The sequence below is a fragment of the Siphateles boraxobius genome, unplaced genomic scaffold (genome assembly GCF_051911475.1).
Source record: "Siphateles boraxobius isolate OS27281-9 unplaced genomic scaffold, OSU_SipBor_1 68, whole genome shotgun sequence".
Lineage (NCBI taxonomy): Eukaryota > Metazoa > Chordata > Actinopteri > Cypriniformes > Leuciscidae > Siphateles > Siphateles boraxobius.
This window is the reverse complement of record NW_027509195.1, coordinates 14,146,407-14,164,053: the sequence shown is the minus strand read 5'-3', so window position 1 is coordinate 14,164,053 and position 17,647 is coordinate 14,146,407. Positions and strand designations below refer to the sequence as shown.

Below are 17,647 nucleotides of genomic sequence, written 5' to 3'. Positions count from 1 at the left end.
CGATGGACTGTCTGCTTCGCCCTGGCCGCCCGATGGACTGTCTGCTTCGCCCTGGCCTCCCAGGAGGAAGCGGTCTGTTCCTCCCGTCCCGCCCTGGTCTGTCCCTCCCGTCCCGCCCTGGTCTGTCCCTCCCGTCCCGCCCTGGTCTGTCCCGCCCTGGTCTGTCCCTCCCGTCCCGCCCTGGTCTGTCCCGCCCTGGTCTGTCCCTCCCGTCCCGCCCTGGTCTGTCCCTCCCGTCCCGCCCTGGTCTGTCCCTCCCGTCCCGCCCTGGTCTGTCCCTCCCGTCCCGCCCTGGTCTGTCCCTCCCGTCCCGCCCTGGTCTGTCCCGCCCTGGTCTGTCCCTCCCGTCCCGCCCTGGTCTGTCCCTCCCGTCCCGCCCTGGTCTGTCCATCCCGTCCCGCCCTGGTCTGTCCCTCCCGTCCCGCCCTGGTCTGTCCCTCCCGTCCCGCCTGATGGAGCGTCTGGTAGCCGCTCCGTAGGGAGGGGGTAATGTCACGTGTCTGTCCTGTCTCGTATTGCACATGGGTGTCTTTGTTATGTTGGGCCATGTGCTCTTGTCATTGTTTGATCCCTCCCCCTCGTTACCTGATTAGTGTTTGACTTTTTGTAAATTGTATCGTGACAGTATGATGCATTACAATTGATTATAATTCATTAACATTGTTATTGCTCACCAAGACTACATTTATTTAATGAAAAATATACTGTAAACACAGAAATATTGTGAAATATTATTAAAATTTAAAATAACTGTTCTTTTTGAATATTTATATATTAAAATGTAATTTGAATCATTACTCCAGTCTTCAGTGTCACATGACCCCTTCAGAAATCATTCTAATATGTCGATTTGGTGCTCAAGAAACATTTGTAATATTATCAGTTGAAAACAGCTGTGCTGCTTAATATTTTTCTGGACACCGTGGTCCATTTTCTTCCAGGATTCGTTGATGAAAAGAAAGTTCAAAAAGACAGCATTTATTTGAATTAGAAATATTTTGTAACAGTGCAAACGTCTTTAATACATGAGTTCAATTATGCAAAAACATATATAATCAGACATCCGCGGAATTTTGATGACCAGCAGACTTTTCTAATAGAATTCTGAAAGTTATTAAGCATCTAATGGGTTAAAGAATGCATGCATTCTTTATAACCCTAATGCTAATGTAACAGAAATGAAATTGAACAAAACGTAAAACAACTGCATGTCAATATGATGCCCTGATCTTGGATCAGTGCTGGGAGAGCAGTTTACTGTGAGCACTGGTTTGTTTGTTTGGGCTAAAGCGGGTAAATATCACTGGCCTGTTTGACATCGCTCAGTGGAGAGAGAGCAGGAGAAAAGAGACAATTCAGGGAGAGAGACAGAAAGACTGATAGAGAGAGAGAGAGGGAGAGAGAGAGAGAGAGAGAGAGAGAGAGATATGCACACTGAGTAGAATAAAAACATTGCATAATCAGCTTAGCCACCCCACTTCCTGCCTTTTAATGGGCTTGTCTGACTTTAGTTTGGTGGATGCTGCTTTGCACAGCTCAGCCTGAGAGCAGGTCACCGGAGAGGGAGAGGGAGAGGGAGAGAGAGAGAGAGAGGGAGAGAGAGAGAGAGAGAGAGAGAGAGAGAGAGAGAGAGAGAGAGAGAGAGAGAGAGAGAGAGAGAGAGAGAGAGAGAGAGAGAGAGAGAGAGAGAGAGAGAGAGACTATTGTCTCAGTGCTCTAATAAAACATTGCAGAATGCAAGGTCAGGAGCCAGTTCACCGCATGCTCGTTTAAAGGTTGAAGTTCATGTTTCATTTAGAAGGAATGTACTCGCTGCACAAAAACAGAAAATAGCATTACGTTGTCTCACAGTGAGGCGAATTCACTAAACAGTTGCACCGCTTTTGTGTGCAATATTTCAGTACCAAAAAACAAACAATGTCCAAGGAGTCTGCATATATAGTCTGCATATATAGGTAATAACCTTTTTCTATTTATAATTAGTTTTCTAGAAATCTTTATTAATATTATAAAGGTCTTTACTGTCACTTTTGCATCCTTACTGAATAAAAGTAAATGTAAAAATGTCACTCAGTCAGTCAAGTCACATGTATTTATAAAGCACATTTAAAAACAACAGATTTTGGCCAAAGTGCTGTACAAAGTTAAGCAAATAATATTAAAAATAGACACAAAACATAATCACATGCAATGCACAAAGTATAATGCACAATGCACTGCACCTACTTGTGACTGTATGCATTAATAAATAGATGCGTTTTAAGAAGGGATTTAAATTCATCATGTTGATGCAGATTTAATGTACAGTGGCAGATTTTTCCAGAGCTGTGGAGCAAAGATCTCCTTTCAGTTTAAGACCTGTCCTGGGAAGAATCAACTGTAAACTTTTGGTTGATCGGAGGTGTCTGGATGTACTGTGTGATGAAATGAAAGGCGATCAGAAATATATGGAGGAGCCAAACTGTTGAGGCCTTTATAAACAAACAATAATGCTTTAAACTGGATACGATATTTGACTGGAAGCCAAAAAAGAGAGACCAGCACAGGTCAAATATGTTCCCTTTTCTTGCATTTATTTATATCTAGGTTTCCCGTGCTCACGTGAAAGTGTCTCATACGCATGTAAAAGTGTTTCGCAAATGTCTCAAGGGTTATTTAGACTTCAGAGGCTCTGTAAAATTAGGCGCGTAATATATTTATTCACAGAAGTCAGCACTATTTGCCTGCCTCAATTAACTATTAGCACTCTTGGAGAGCAGGTGGTACACAGAACTTTGTTTAGAAAAGATGCTTGTGTAGCAGTAATTCATCGCATGATATACACAGACAGTGCATGCAAATAACGCAGTGCATTCTTAGTGAACTCCCCTGTGTTTGTTGGCTAAAAACGCAGGAAAATGTTTCCCTCATTTCAGGTAATTGAAAAGCATTTGCTTGCGTTTCTGCCTGTGTGTGCATATGAGAAATCAAATCTGTCTGATTTGGATATGCATGACTCATCCCAGCAGCCCTAATGAACGCTTGATAAAGAGGAAGAAAAAAAAAATGCAATATTGCTTCCTAATGGGCTCTCCACTGAAATCACTTGCCCTCCGTTGGGCTGACAGTGTCCTCTCTCGGGTCAGAGGCAGACAGAGCTATTAGAGAACGCCCCAGATCAGATAGATTTCACTGGAAGATCATTTCTCCCCCTCATTAGAATTCTATCTTGTATAAACGCCATTATCTGGGCCCAGCTTTGTTTGTGTCAGAACAGTGCTAAATCAATCACGACACCGTCGAGGACGAACAAAGCACAAATAAATCAAAATATAATGCAGTTTGGAAAATTTGGTTTGGGGAATGCTCCAGATAGCACTGGTGTCAAATGATAAAGGCTGCACACACTTGCCTCAGTTTGAAGACCCGCTGGGCATGTCACCTTATTTTACTGATGAAATTAGCTTCAGATTTATTGATTTGTTAAAGTCAGCATGAAACGGAAGTTACGACAGACTTTTTTCTCTATTGTGACGTATATACAAGTGAACGGCTAATCGAACAAAAAAATGTAGGGTTGAACTTGATTTTTTCATTGGGATTTGATCGGATTCTTGTGGTTTGCTATTGCCGTGATCTTTTGTCATTGACAGGTTGTCCCGCCCTCACACCAGTAAACACGTCATCCGATAAGAGAGGAGATGTCAATGCAAGAGGCAGGGGGAGTTATTTTAATTAAAGATTATAAGGGCACGTGAATAAAAAAAAATGTATGTGCATGGATAAATCATTTATAATAAATAGTGCAATATTCCATAGAAGAAAAAAAAAAAAAACGGGAATTGTCTTTTCTGTCCAGAATTGTCCAGCATTTTAAAATAATGATTTCAAGAACTGGGTATCTGATTTGGTGTTCACATTGGTACATGGCTCTTTGACTGATTTCAAGCTGTTCACATGTTGATGTCATGCTCAAATGCTTCATTCAATTTGACTTAACATATGGAAGCCAAATGCAGGTAATTTGATGCTAATTCGACTGTCACTTTGAAATTTGATTAAATTAAAAGGGTCATGACAAGGAGTTTTTTATTATTTAAATATGTTCCTTGAGGTTCACTAATTATGTAAAAAAAAAAACCCTCATTCAAACCCTCTGACTGAAATGAACCGAAACTGAATGCGCATCTGTAAACTGTATCCAGCGTAGACAGCGTCAATGATTATAATGGGTTCTATTTGCTTTTGACATGCTTTAGGCAAATGTCAGCTGTTAAGCGACTGATACCAGTGGGCGTTGATGTAAAACTATTCTGCTCTATTCATGCTCTAACGGCAGTCATATGCAAATGTATTAGCCCGTATGATGTCACAAATCCCGCATTATCCAAATAAGCCGTTTTTAGAGCTTGATTAAATTAATGATGTTTATAATGAGGAGGACGTTTTAAGCTATGAAACTTGCAGGATGTATTAATAGTACAAAGACTTTTCATATGTCAAGCCACATTTGATTTCTCATGTCATGACCCCTTTAAACATTTAGTCAATTGTTTATTCAGACAGTCAGCATCTTGTATTAACTGAGAACATAATTTTTTTGAGTACACATGTACTGTATGTAGATTTTCAAGCAATTCTTATGCAATGCATGAAAATACATGTCAATAAACATTTGCTTTTTTTCACATTCAAGTAAGTTGAAGAAATATGAATAATTTTCACTCAACAAGACCTTTATAGCAGCTCCACATTGAAGATATGGTTGTCATACCTCAGCCCCTAACACATATTCAAGCTGTTTTCCAAAACACCTGATCCCTTTACCACACCTGCGCTTAGGGACCCGGTTACCAGGTGAATATGTGTATGTGTGTGTGTGTGAGAGAGAGAAAGAAAGCAAGAATCATTTCCCACATACAGTATATCTAATGCCAGCCAGATAACCATTATTCTTTGGGCATTTTATGTACAGTGGGGTCCAAATATATAAGACCACAAAATATAATTTAAACTTTTATGATTTTCAAAAAATTAAAACAGAAACATTACAGTGTAAAATGCACTATTTATAGGTCACTAATCAAATAAGCAAATTTGTGGCACTGATCATGTGAATTATTTTGTACAGATTGTTGCTTTACATTTTAACTTTGCTGATAATATCATTTATGAAAAGAAAACAAACTCCAGAAAAATATAAAACAGAAGCATTTTCACTAGTGATGTTGTCTGTTATTTATCTTGATAATATAATGACTTATTAATTTTGATTAATATAGTTTACGTTAAACTTAATTTGCATGGGAAACATGCCATATTCTGTATGTAGTATGTAATAAACAGAACTTTATCGGCAGCAGGTGTGGGCGCTAATATAGTTATCATTACAGATATCATGCTTGTCCTTAAATATTTTGTTGATTTATACATCACTAAATCAAGACAGTGCCTAAAGGGTCAACTTCACACGGTCCCTCTTTACCAGCATAAAAAAAGCTGTTATTCAGATTTAGAATAAATTATACAGCAAAACCGAGCAAAGCATCAATAATAGAATGCTCCCCTCTTGCTATGATCAATAAAGCTGTCAATGCAAGTTTAGACAGTTTCATGTGACTGTTTGAGTCCTGCAGTTTAGCTCAAACTCACAGCCATGATTCATAACCTTATTCATTTACTTGAATAATTGTGCAGCCCATATATACAAAGAGATACAAATTATTTATTATGTCAGTTCACATTTACGAACCTGTGTTCTCTCCTCTCTCATTCAGAAACATGACAAAGATTTAAATGCTCACGCTGGCATGATGGGACACTGGAGGGATCATGAGGGCCCATGGTATTTCCTGAGTCCATGGTGCCCAGCATCATGTTTGTATCTTTGAGAGCAGAGCAGGCCTTACTTACCACCGAGAGTGTGGGGTTTTCACACTAGAAACCTGCCATTCTCTCTAAAGACTAAAGCCGAATCTAAACATCTTTCATTCCTGATTATTAATATTAATTAAAAAATAAATACAAACTAATAAAATAAAGTAATAATGTTAAGACAACTGAATTCAAAAGATCAAACATTTTGTGAGAAAGTCACCATATTTTCAGAATTATCCAATACGAAGTACAAGCAAAAATAATACTGATGCTTGCCTTGGCAAACATCACTAAATATAGAAAGTGAGAGAAAGAAAGAAGAAATCAGAGAGAAAGAGGTACACAGAATGTGAGAGAACGATATGCGCCAGTGGCCATTATGTTCTCCAGTAAGTCCTGGGAAAATAAACAGCTTCATTAGCACGTCCTTTATAGAATTTCTCTCTCTCCCACACATAGCGTGTGAGCGCCTTGTCTGAAGCATAAGATGTAATAACTATCCAAACAGAAGACGTCAGTCAGAAGCCAGCTCAGCGCTCATTAATACATCGAAATGTTCCAGAGCCCACCACGCCTCACCCCCGGCCTGCCAAACGCTTACCTGAGACTCCTCCATTATGACCTCACCACTGGAACACAAACACTGCTAAAACTGATCCCAGAACATTCCAAAAATAACATGTCACACCAGATCATCGCAGATTTATCTTGAAGGGGGCGTGATATCTTACATTTAATTTTGTATGGTGTGGTATATAAACAGGCCGTCTGACCGAGCGCTTTGTGATAGATTAAGGAATATGGTTGACTTGTGGTTTGGCTAGGTTACATGGTCCGGTTAGCCCCTGGTGGTGGATGTCGTAACTACACCATCTGGCTGCAAAAGAGCATCTTTGACGATCATTAAAATAAATTAATAAAATAAATATTAACATAAATAAATAAACTCAATTATTTAAAAATTAAATATTTTTTATTTAAAATAAGTCAAATTTTAAATATTTGTATTTATTTATTTTTTAGAACAAGGCTCCACCCTTGTCAACTAGGTCTTTCACTTAATGATATCTGGCCTGACTACTGACACCTGCCCCATTCAAACAAATTCCTCAGAGAGTGTATCACTCCGTGGCAGCTTGATTTCCCAGTATCGCAGACATTAGTGAGTCAAGTGGAACCCAATTTGATAGGTCAACCCGATGCCACACACACACACACACACACACACACACACACACACACACACACACACACACACACACACACACACACACACACACACACACACACACACACACACACACACACACACACACACAAGCCTGGCCTCTCAACCTATAATTTAGTCTCCCCTTCCATCAGCACAGACAGTGGGGTGTAAGTACTCTCTCTCTCACGGTCTTACTGTCAGTGGGCTTGTAAGCACTTCAGTACAAGCCTACATTTACCCTCAGTCACAGCTAACACACATACACAGCAATTTAACAACTCACTTTACTGATCAGCCTGTGGGAAAACACATACACAAGAAAAAAAAAAATCAAAAATCTCAGAATTTTCAATTTCAAAGTACTTTTTTATTTTATGTACTAACAAAATAAAAAATAATTTACAAATAAATTATTATAAATGCTATTAATAAAATAATAAAAAAACTAACAAAAATGTAAAAATCATCTGCTAAATGAAGAAATGAAAACAAATAAAATAAAAATCATTGAACATAAAATGTGTTTAAATAAAATATTTCTATTCAAATAAATAAATAAATAAGAGTAAATAAATAGAATAATATGTGAAAATAAAAGTATGGAAACACAAAAGTCCTAAACTAGAAGGAAACTATCCTGAACTATGATGTCAAAGGCAGCATACAGGGGGGGGGGGGGGTTGCACTGAAATATTATACATTTATAATTATCGACAAGTTGCTTTTATATTTATATTTATGTTGTCACAATACACATCTACTTTCTGAATGACCATTAAAATGTAGAAAAATGCTTTTTGTTGCAAGATGGTGTAGTTACGTCATCAACCAGCAGGGGCTCACAGGGCCATACTAACCAGCCAAACCTTGACCCCTTGCTACATATACTGTATACCCATTCCCATTTCAGTTTCTTTTTTCTTTTTCAGCTTCAGGTAGATTAGTGTTATTCTTCTGTCATAGTAAATGAGAATTTTTGCCAACCTTTCTCATTTTACCTTCAATTACCATGAACTAAAATGTTCCAGATTTAATGCATATGCGTGTGTGTGGTATTATGACAGCAAATCCACAGTGTGATTCCCATACCCACACCATTAAGACTTCCCTCAGGCCCCTCTGCTCATGAATAAGGAGAGATGAAGAGATGAAGGGAGAGATGAAGAGATGAAGGGAGAGGAAGGGGGGGGGTGGGGGGTGGGATTAAGGTCGAGATCAGGTGCCGGCCAAATCGCCTGAAACGCACTCCCAAGATCTGAAAAAGCCCACAGGCTTGAGCTGGGCAAGTGGAAGATCAGCAGAACGGAAAGAAGTGCTGGACGTCCCATGACAGGGAGCTTGTGCATGATGGAGGGGTCAAAGCGTTACACGCTCGTCATCATTATCTACCCCAGCATCAGCATGTTGCCTAAGAGCCCGTGTAATTATGAGAGCATGCAGGCCTGATGGCCCCGTTGTGGCCTGTTAGAAAAGCCTGAGTAAGCTGGATCAGGACAACACGCGAGAAAGCACACACCTACAGCAGATGGAGACAAGAGAGGAGAGCAGAACGACTACACAAGTGACAGCAAGTGCTTCATGAAAGTCATACGGGTAGGAAAATGATGAAAGAGCTTGCATTTTAGGATGAACTATCCCTTTAAGAGACGAAGAGCTCCTTTTCCTTTCTCTCTCAAATAAAATTTCAACAATCAATCTGTGTAAGAAGCATAGGTGTGATTCATGTGCATAATGCTTTTCTGTAAAAGCATACAGCAGATTGGATCTCTTACAGTATGTCTGATGTTTTAATAATGCTGCACCTGTTTGAGAGAATCTTTAGTGCACAGCAAGATTCAAGAGGAACCACTTGTGCAAAACACAGTTATTCCACAGGCTTGTATGATCCACTTAGTAGAGAGAGAGAGAGAGAGAGAGAGAGAGAGAGAGATAGAAAGATGGAAAAAGAAGGATGGGAGGGAGAGAAAATCGATGAGATGCTATTTTTGAGATTTAAACCTGGATATCAATACATGCATGGCTCCTTTTCAAGGCTGAATGCATTATCAGAAGGCTGGCAAAGAGTGTAGCAATATTCCTGACTTTAAAATGCACAATATCACCTATTTCTATTTTATTTCTCTAAAGAAGCTTTTTCTTTTTTTTTCAAAATGGGATAGTTCACCCTAAAATGAAATTTCTGTCATCATTTACTCATCACCATGTTGTTCCAAACCGGTATGACGTTCTTTCTTCGAAGAAACACAAAAGGAGAAGGTATGAAGATGCGTTTTTTTTCTCTTTCACACAGTGAAAGTGGATAGGGACCAAAAAAAAAAAAAAAAAAAAGCATCATAAAAGTATAGTAAAAAGGGTCCACATGACTTATCCGCTATATTTGCAGTCTTCGGAGCCTTAAGTTTGTTTAATGTCTGGGAAATTATTCAATTATTCACTCTCCTTGGCATGTTCATGAGAGATGTAGCGATATATGGTTTGCAAATGAGTTTTTTTTAGTCTAATCATTTTGATGAATTGTTTGATCTAATTAACTTCACCCTCAACACCGTCAAATGATCCAGTAGTCTTAAAGTTTTCAACATTGATAATTATAAGAAATGTTTCTTGAGCATCAAATCAGCATATTAGAATGATTTCCGAAGGATCATGTGACACTGCAGAATAGAAACCAAGTGACTGAAAAAAAAAATGCTTATTGCTTGTCACGGTCGCAGCTGGTAAGGAACAACTCAGATTTACATGGAAGATATTTTTATCGCTTGTAGCTTTATCACGTTCACCAGGTTAAGACACAGTGTAAAGGTAAAGATTAGACAGAGTTGGCCAGGAGTCTGGTAGTACAGAGAAAAGACAGAGAGAGAGTCTTTAAGAGAGAGAGAGGTATAGATGAATTCATCCATCATCCCTCTGTCTTTGGGTTTGACACCGAGCCTCACGCTACACCCCACAAATCACACAGCAACTGCCAGTTGCAGGCTGCCCTCTCCAATCTCTCTCTTCCTATTCTCTCTCTCTGTCTTGTCAGTTGCTTTTACACCCCCCTCCAAGCCCTCTGCCTATGTAACCTCCAAACAGAAAACAGACACACACACGAACATACTGCATCCAACAGAAATCACATATTCTCTCTCTCATCCACCTTAACCTCTCCAGCTCTCGCCTTTCCCTTCCCCTGACGGAAACAAGAAAGCTCCGCAACAGCAGGGGAACAAACACCAAGCACATTACTGAGGAAAATACCCTGAGCTTTGCAAAACCACCCCATTAAAAAACACTGTTTACACATTATTTTTGTGGGCGTCTGTGATATAAAGCATTTGTCGATTTCAAAGGCGACATGAAATCAGAATTTACTTTCTTAATAAATGTCTCTGGCCGTTTTGTGCATTACTGATGAGTGTTACTTAAAAAAAAAACTGAGTTGAATACAAAATAAGCTCAATCAACAGCATTTGTGGCATAATGTTGATTACCATGGAAAGTATAGATTATTTCCCCTCATTTTCTTTAAAATAAGCAAAAATTGACTTATGAAAAGTGAATGGGGACCATTTTTGGATAATATTTGTCTTATTTGAGACTTATCATGTTGTCATGCAACAGTGTTTTGAAATTTGAATAAATTAGTTAGTAATCAAATTTTCTACCTTAAAAATGATATAAACAGATTTACGTCTTGTGGCTATACCAATTACACCAATTCCCCATTCACCAAATTCAGCTTTTTTAAAATAAAAAGGACAGGTGGAAATTTTTATTGTAATCAACATTATGCCACAAATGCTGATAATTAAACTTGTTTAGAAACCAGAATATTCTATTAAAGTAAAATCTATCTGCAAAATCTAATGACACTCTTGGACGTTGAAAATATTTTTGAATAAGCCTGCAAATTAACCAGTAATATCATAGCCCAATTTTCACAATTCCATTAAATGCCGATAGATAAAATCAAGTCCCGCCCTACATCATATCTCACTAATATTCTGTATCACTCTGAAATACGTCAAGTAATGTAAGTTAAATGTGTTCTAAGGGCTATCTTCTCTATAAATGTTTGTCGCTAGTATATGCAGCACATTCTGCTGCCCTGTGGGAACTGTTTTCTTCTGGCACACCAGGCTCAAATTAAACCTTAATCAACCTATAAATCAGATCCTGTCATATGAAGCTGATGAGCAGAACGACTCAAAGTGGGGGACGTGTACTTCCTCACACTCGAGGTTTGGATCGCGTTGTACTCTGAGGTTTAGTATTCTAATATATAAAGCTCGGCAGAGAGCTATACAGGTGTAATTATGCTGTCAAAATCAGAAAATCAGAATTTATTTAATATTAAAGGCACAGTTCATAAAAAAACAGATTTCTGTCATTTACTCAGAAAAAACATGTGGGTTTGAAACAACATGAGAGCAATTAGATGTTGACAGAACTGTCATTTTTGGCTGAACTATTCCTTTAATATACAGCTATATGGAGAGGGGACTCAGAGCAATGAGATTTTACTGTGGATGGAGCTGTGAAAACAGACACCAAGTGGGCAACAAAATGTCCTGATGATTGTCACTTTGTCGCTTTGCACCTGGTTAGGATGCAATATTGTTAGAACACACTGTATTGTTGACACTTGCCTGGTACTCCTGGTGGGGTTTTGAGGAACTTTCCGTTGAAATGTTGAATCACCACATCACATTTCTCAGTGGACTCCATTCTGAGACAGAAAGAGAAATAAAAAGAAACACACAGCATGAGGCAATCAGAATTGAAGTAATCGGTCATGACTGCAGTGAAAACATTGACAACTGAACAGATTTAGCTTTTTAAAACTCTGCTTTATGACTGTTTCTTTAAGTATGGACATTTTTGGCCCTGTGGACATATAGAATATTCTCTGTTAAAACACACTTTTCATACTCTCAACAGTTTAATTCGTCTATAACAATGACCAACAGTGGACATTCAGTAGATACATCAAAGGATTTTTTTTTCTATGAATCAGACGTCATGTTTCTGAATCAACTAATGTAATTTCCACCATATTTAAAATTATGTATTTTGATTTTGTTAGACAACATTATGTAGTGTATGACTCCTTTACCTCATGGCTAGCTTTTTATGTATAACAAATACGGTTTAATAATAGCTTCACACTTTTAATAATTTTTAATAATTTGACAAGTGTATAGCTACAGCTTGATAAGAAATGATGCAAAGTGAAAATATTCTGTGATGTTTTCTTTACATACTACATGTCTCATATTTCATGTAAATCATGTAAATTTTTGTCTCATTGATAAACAAGTACAATAACTTTTGACAAAACTTAATTTGGACATGATGAAATATCAATCAATAAGTGAATCAATGATTGAATAAATGAATCAATCAATATGTCATGTTTATTTCACTATGTTTAGAACATATTTAAAAAATATAAAGAATATTAAATAGATTTTATTTTAAATCATTAATCATTAATATTTCTATACAGAATTTTGTTTTGTTTAAGATTGAAGATCTGTGTCTAAGTCAAGGGTAAACCAATACAAATTGTGTAAATTGATAAATATAATAATCCAAAATAAGTGATAAAGGCATGATAAAAAAGTTCAAAGTTTTAATGTGATCTATCTATGTATCTATCTATCTATCTATCTATCTATCTATCTATCTATCTATCTATCTATCTATCTATCTATCTATCTATCTATCTATCTATCTATCTATCTATCTATCTATCTATCCATATATAAGTTGAAATCTATTAGTATTAACCTCAGGGACATTAAAAATTATATGTTAATTTCAAGAATGAAAGGAGAGGGATAGAAAGAGTGAGAGAGGGAAAATAAAGAACGGCAGGGGTGTTATATAGTGTTTGTTTCGGGCTGCTGGGAGTCTTGATTTAGTCTGTGCTCTCTGGACTGGCTCCTCTCCTCTGTGCGGCCCCATTCAGCTCTGCTCACCCAATCATGGCTGAACGGCTAATTGCCTGGCTGGCACAATTGTACACACACACACATATACACACACAGCCTCTGCTGGGATCTCTTACACAGCTAGTGACCCTGAAAACCAGCCAACCCACCCCACACGCACCACACGTGGGGGTGGTGGGAGGTGGTGGTGGTGGTGGTGGGGGAGGTGGGTGTAGGAAAAGAAAGAAACTAAGGGATGTTTTTATATGTGCCCTCTTGAACAAACGCTGTCTAGTCCTGCATCAGCAAAAGAGAGGGTTGGTTGTCAAGGTTACCTGGCGAAACCGACCCCTCGACTGACCCCGTTTGCGTCTCGGAGTATCCGTGTGGAAATGACATGTCCGAAAGGCTTCAGCATGTTCTCCAGCTCTTGTTCATCCATTGAAACCGGGAGGTTCGAGATGTACAAGTTAGTGGGGTCCTGCTCTTGTTGCTGTGGAGAAAACACACACACACACACACACAATCTGACATTAGAAATCATGATGTAGTCACTCATATTCAGACTTTAAATTATAGGCATAAACTCCAGTTGCAGCTTATCCGAGACAAAAACAACCCATTTAGTCAGGATGTGGGCTTCTGAGTGACATACAATTGACTTGGGGTGCAAAAATCTGAAATCAGACTCAACGAAACAAACTATACAGGTGGAAATGCCTTGTTTACCTGCTACAAAGTGTCTCAGACAAAACTTTTAAATGTCTTTCTGACATGACAACCATCCTAGGAGTATTTTGGTCTAATCTTCCATGCTGCAATGGGCGGCATGAGAAACCCAGGATGGTGAGGAAAGAGAAAGAGTGAGCTGTTAAAGCTGAAAGCTGTGTTTAAATGAAAACCACAAGATGCTGGAGGGCCTTAACTGGATACATCACTACCTGTCTCTCACTCACACACTGGTGTTGATGGCCTCTTCTAGAGACACTGTGCGGCTGGCTAATGGTGGTCTGAGAGGACAGCGTACACGATACAGACACTGGATGGTGGTTGTTGAAGGGCGTGTGTGTGTGTGTGTGTGTGCAAAGACCAAAATGAGCAGCATTAAAGCACTAGCACACTAAGAGAACATACTGCATTTGTCTCTTTGAAGCCCAGGCTAAAATGTGCAGGGAAAAATTATAAAAAATAAATAAAAATCTGGACCAAGATATGGTATATCCATAAACCCTTAAATGCATACCTCTGGTCTTTAGTGACCTGGGACGTCATTCACTACACTCCTCATTAATTTTATGAAGTTAGACATAAACCTTCTTAGTATTCCTCATTTCTTCATTCAAATATCCATTATAAATATAAATTAATGCCTGCTTTCCCATTCATTTTTTTTTGGGAAAAATGAATAGGGTCGCTAACGACCCGAGGTGTGTAACAGTGTAAAGCTTTTTGTATAATTTGACAAAATTACAGCTTGAAATAAAACAATAACCTGACAAAAGTCACCTACTAATGCGTAAACATTATGTGAAGCTCGCTAGCCAGACGGGATTTAAACTTAGTCGGCTGAAGACCCAAGTTTGGTTTGAAGACAAAAAATGTACCGAGCACAATGTTTTCTCACCATTCCTGATTTTAACACGCACGCACACACGACACATCACATTAAGCGTGGTCTTGTGGCTATCAGAGCAGAAACAAAAGCTGATGCTCTCTGTATGTTTTTCCATTGTCTCCGGTCGCGTTTCATTTCGAGAGATCTGAAATACTGCCCATAAAGAAATCAGGACAAGGGGTGGGCGATACTGCAAAATTCGGTATCGATCCGATACCAAGTAAATACAGGGCCAGTATCGCCGATATTGATACCGATACCAATACTTTTTAATTTTAAAAGCATGCACTTGAACTTACATGCACTTTCCTGTGCAAGAGCAGTGTGTCATGATTTATGAGGTGAATGCATCATTAATATGCTAAATCTGAAGACGTTTTCATGAACACTAAATATTTTGTGATTTGTGCTCTCAACTCGCCTGTAATTAGTCAGTGACTTTTACCAAACTACCCTAATTATAGTTATGCACTATTGTACACTAGCCTACTGTTCAAAAGTTCGGGGGCTGTAAGATTTTTAATTCTCTTCTGCATTTATTTGATCAAAAATACAGTAAAAACTGTAATATTATTACAATTTAACATGGGCTATTCTGTCATTTATTCCTGTAATCAAAGCTGAATTTTCAGCATTATTACTCCAGTCTTCATGATCCTTCATGATGAGAATTCATTTTAATATGCTGATTTGCTGCTCAAGAAACATTTCTTATTATTATTATTATAATTTTGCATAAAATGTATCATGATGAACAAAGTTGAAAGAACAGCATTTATATGAAATAGGTTTTTTAAAAATAAAAAAACCCTGTAAAACCCTAGACTGTCTCTTTCGATCAATTTAATGCATCGATCCTTTGTTGAATAAAAATATTAATTTCATCAAACAAATCTTACTGACATCAACATTTTGAACCGTTATGTAAACTTTTAATTTGTTTATTACGAAATAACTCCCGATTGTTTCTCTGTCATCTAAGCAAGGCTTCGTTTCCCAAACGCACTGAGACAGAAGCACCATTATCAACGCTCTCTGTAATTGATTGGTTTCGTCTTGTATCCAGATGACTAGGAGAAATAGTTCTACCCTACACAATTATTGGCTAACATTCGCTTATTTTTAAACTTAGAAGCTTTTTTTATGCACTGAATTGCGTTCTAAATTAATAAAAATAACTGGTAAAAAAAACACATTTGGATCGATATTTTTATGTGAGGATCGATCCTTTTCGATACCACGTCAGTATCGAAAGTATCGATACTTCAGGATCGATCCGCCCACCCCTAATCAGGACAGAAGTGGTTGAAAGTGGACAAAAGAGATGGATTAAAATACCAGGGGCCTCATTTATAACCATTGCGTACGCACAAAACAGGCCCTGAAAGAGGCGTAAGCCACTTCCGACGCACAAGTTGTGATTTATAAAAAACAAACTTGACGGGAAAATTTGCACACCTGCTCGCAAACTCTGACCCATGCGTACGAACATTTTGGAGATGGAGCAGTTTGGCGACACCGATGGTGAGCTGGAGTTAATGTCTTTTTGGTCACTTTTGGACAGAAATTTTAAAGAAAATTATATACAGAAATATAATACAAATATAATTTCACTCACCAAGCCTATCACATGAAGCAAACATCCATCCCTTCTTAAATGTCCGCGCCAGCGAGTGCATTGGGCCGTTTAGTGAAGCTGACGCATATATGCCTATCTAAAACCGTATCTTCATTATAAGTCCTAATCATAAATACAGTGCATGTTCACAATAACAGTTTAAATAAATAAAAGAATGATTTAAACTATGTTTTACTTCTGATGTAAACATTTAGATTAAATATGCCATTCTTATTAATGGAGTTAAACACTTAAATTACATGAAATCATTACTGAGAAGTTACAACATTTTTTATCTTCAATAAATAGAAATATTTGTTGTGGATGCAATGCTTTCGAAAACTTTTCCTCTGGCATGCTGTGTTTTAATGTTTTATCTACATAGATAATTGCTTATCATGATAATAGCAGATTGTCTGAGAAAATAGTTTTGTGCAAATAATGCACAACAAGGTCTATCTGTTTCCATTAAAAAATATAAATCAATTAAAAATACTCGTTGGCCAGTAGGAAAGATTGAGAAAAACTTTCTCTGAAATGTATTTTACACTATTTGATTTATTTATTCAAAAACAAGGCAAGGATAGGCTACTAAATGATTTTTATTAATGTAACCAATGTGACAGCAAATCCATATGTCATATTTTCCTAATGTCTTGTACCGTTAAACATGTTATCACGTGGATGAATAATCATATGCAAATGATACGCAGATGAGGATATGCATAGTAAAACTAACCGTTGTAAGCTCCATATATGGTTGTTTCGGGGAGGAGACGCATGTGCGCACAATCTTCCGCTAGATGGGATTTATAAAGTGAATTCTGCGGAGGTTCTGGCGTACGCACGGTTTTATAAGTCTGAATATTTTTTGCGTATGCCATTTTTGGCTTTCTGGCGCACGTACACTTTTAGTAAGGATCCTACGCACAGTTTTATAAATGAGGCCCCAGGTGTAAACGAGTATGTGTCTCCTTGTGATCCAATCGACCAAAACACATCTAAATACCAGGGGCCTCATTTATAACCGTTGCGTACGCACAAAACAGGCCCTGAAAGAGGCGTACGCTACTTCCGACGCATAAGTTGTGATTTATAAAAACAAACTTTACGGGAAATTTTGCACACCTGCTCGCAAACTCTGACCCATGCGTACAAACATTTTGGAGATGGAGCAGTTTGGCGACACCGATGGTGAGCTGGAGTTAAATGTCTTTTTGGTCACTTTTAGACAGAAAATCTAAAGAAAATTATGCATATACAGAAAGATAATACAATCATAATTTCACTCACCGAGCCTATCACATGAAGCAAACATCCATCCCTTCTTAAATGTCCTCGCCAGCGAGCGCGTTGGGCCGTTTAGTAAAACTGATACAGCCTTTCTAAAACCGTACATTCATTATACGTCCTAATCATAAATACAGTGC

General features: G+C 38.1%; 1 protein-coding gene across 2 annotated transcripts in view; it reads right to left on the bottom strand.

Annotated features, from left to right (window-relative positions):
• Positions 1-17,647, bottom strand: part of rbms3 (RNA binding motif, single stranded interacting protein) — a 156,968-nt gene that overhangs the window by 38,143 nt on the left and 101,178 nt on the right. For both annotated transcript variants that reach the window (XM_077215006.1, XM_077215007.1), the window contains exons 5-6: positions 13,320-13,477; positions 11,698-11,777 (exon numbers count right to left, since the gene is read on the bottom strand). In XM_077215006.1, coding sequence (XP_077071121.1) covers positions 11,698-11,777; positions 13,320-13,477 — 238 coding nt within the window. The remainder of the gene's footprint in view (positions 1-11,697; positions 11,778-13,319; positions 13,478-17,647) is intronic.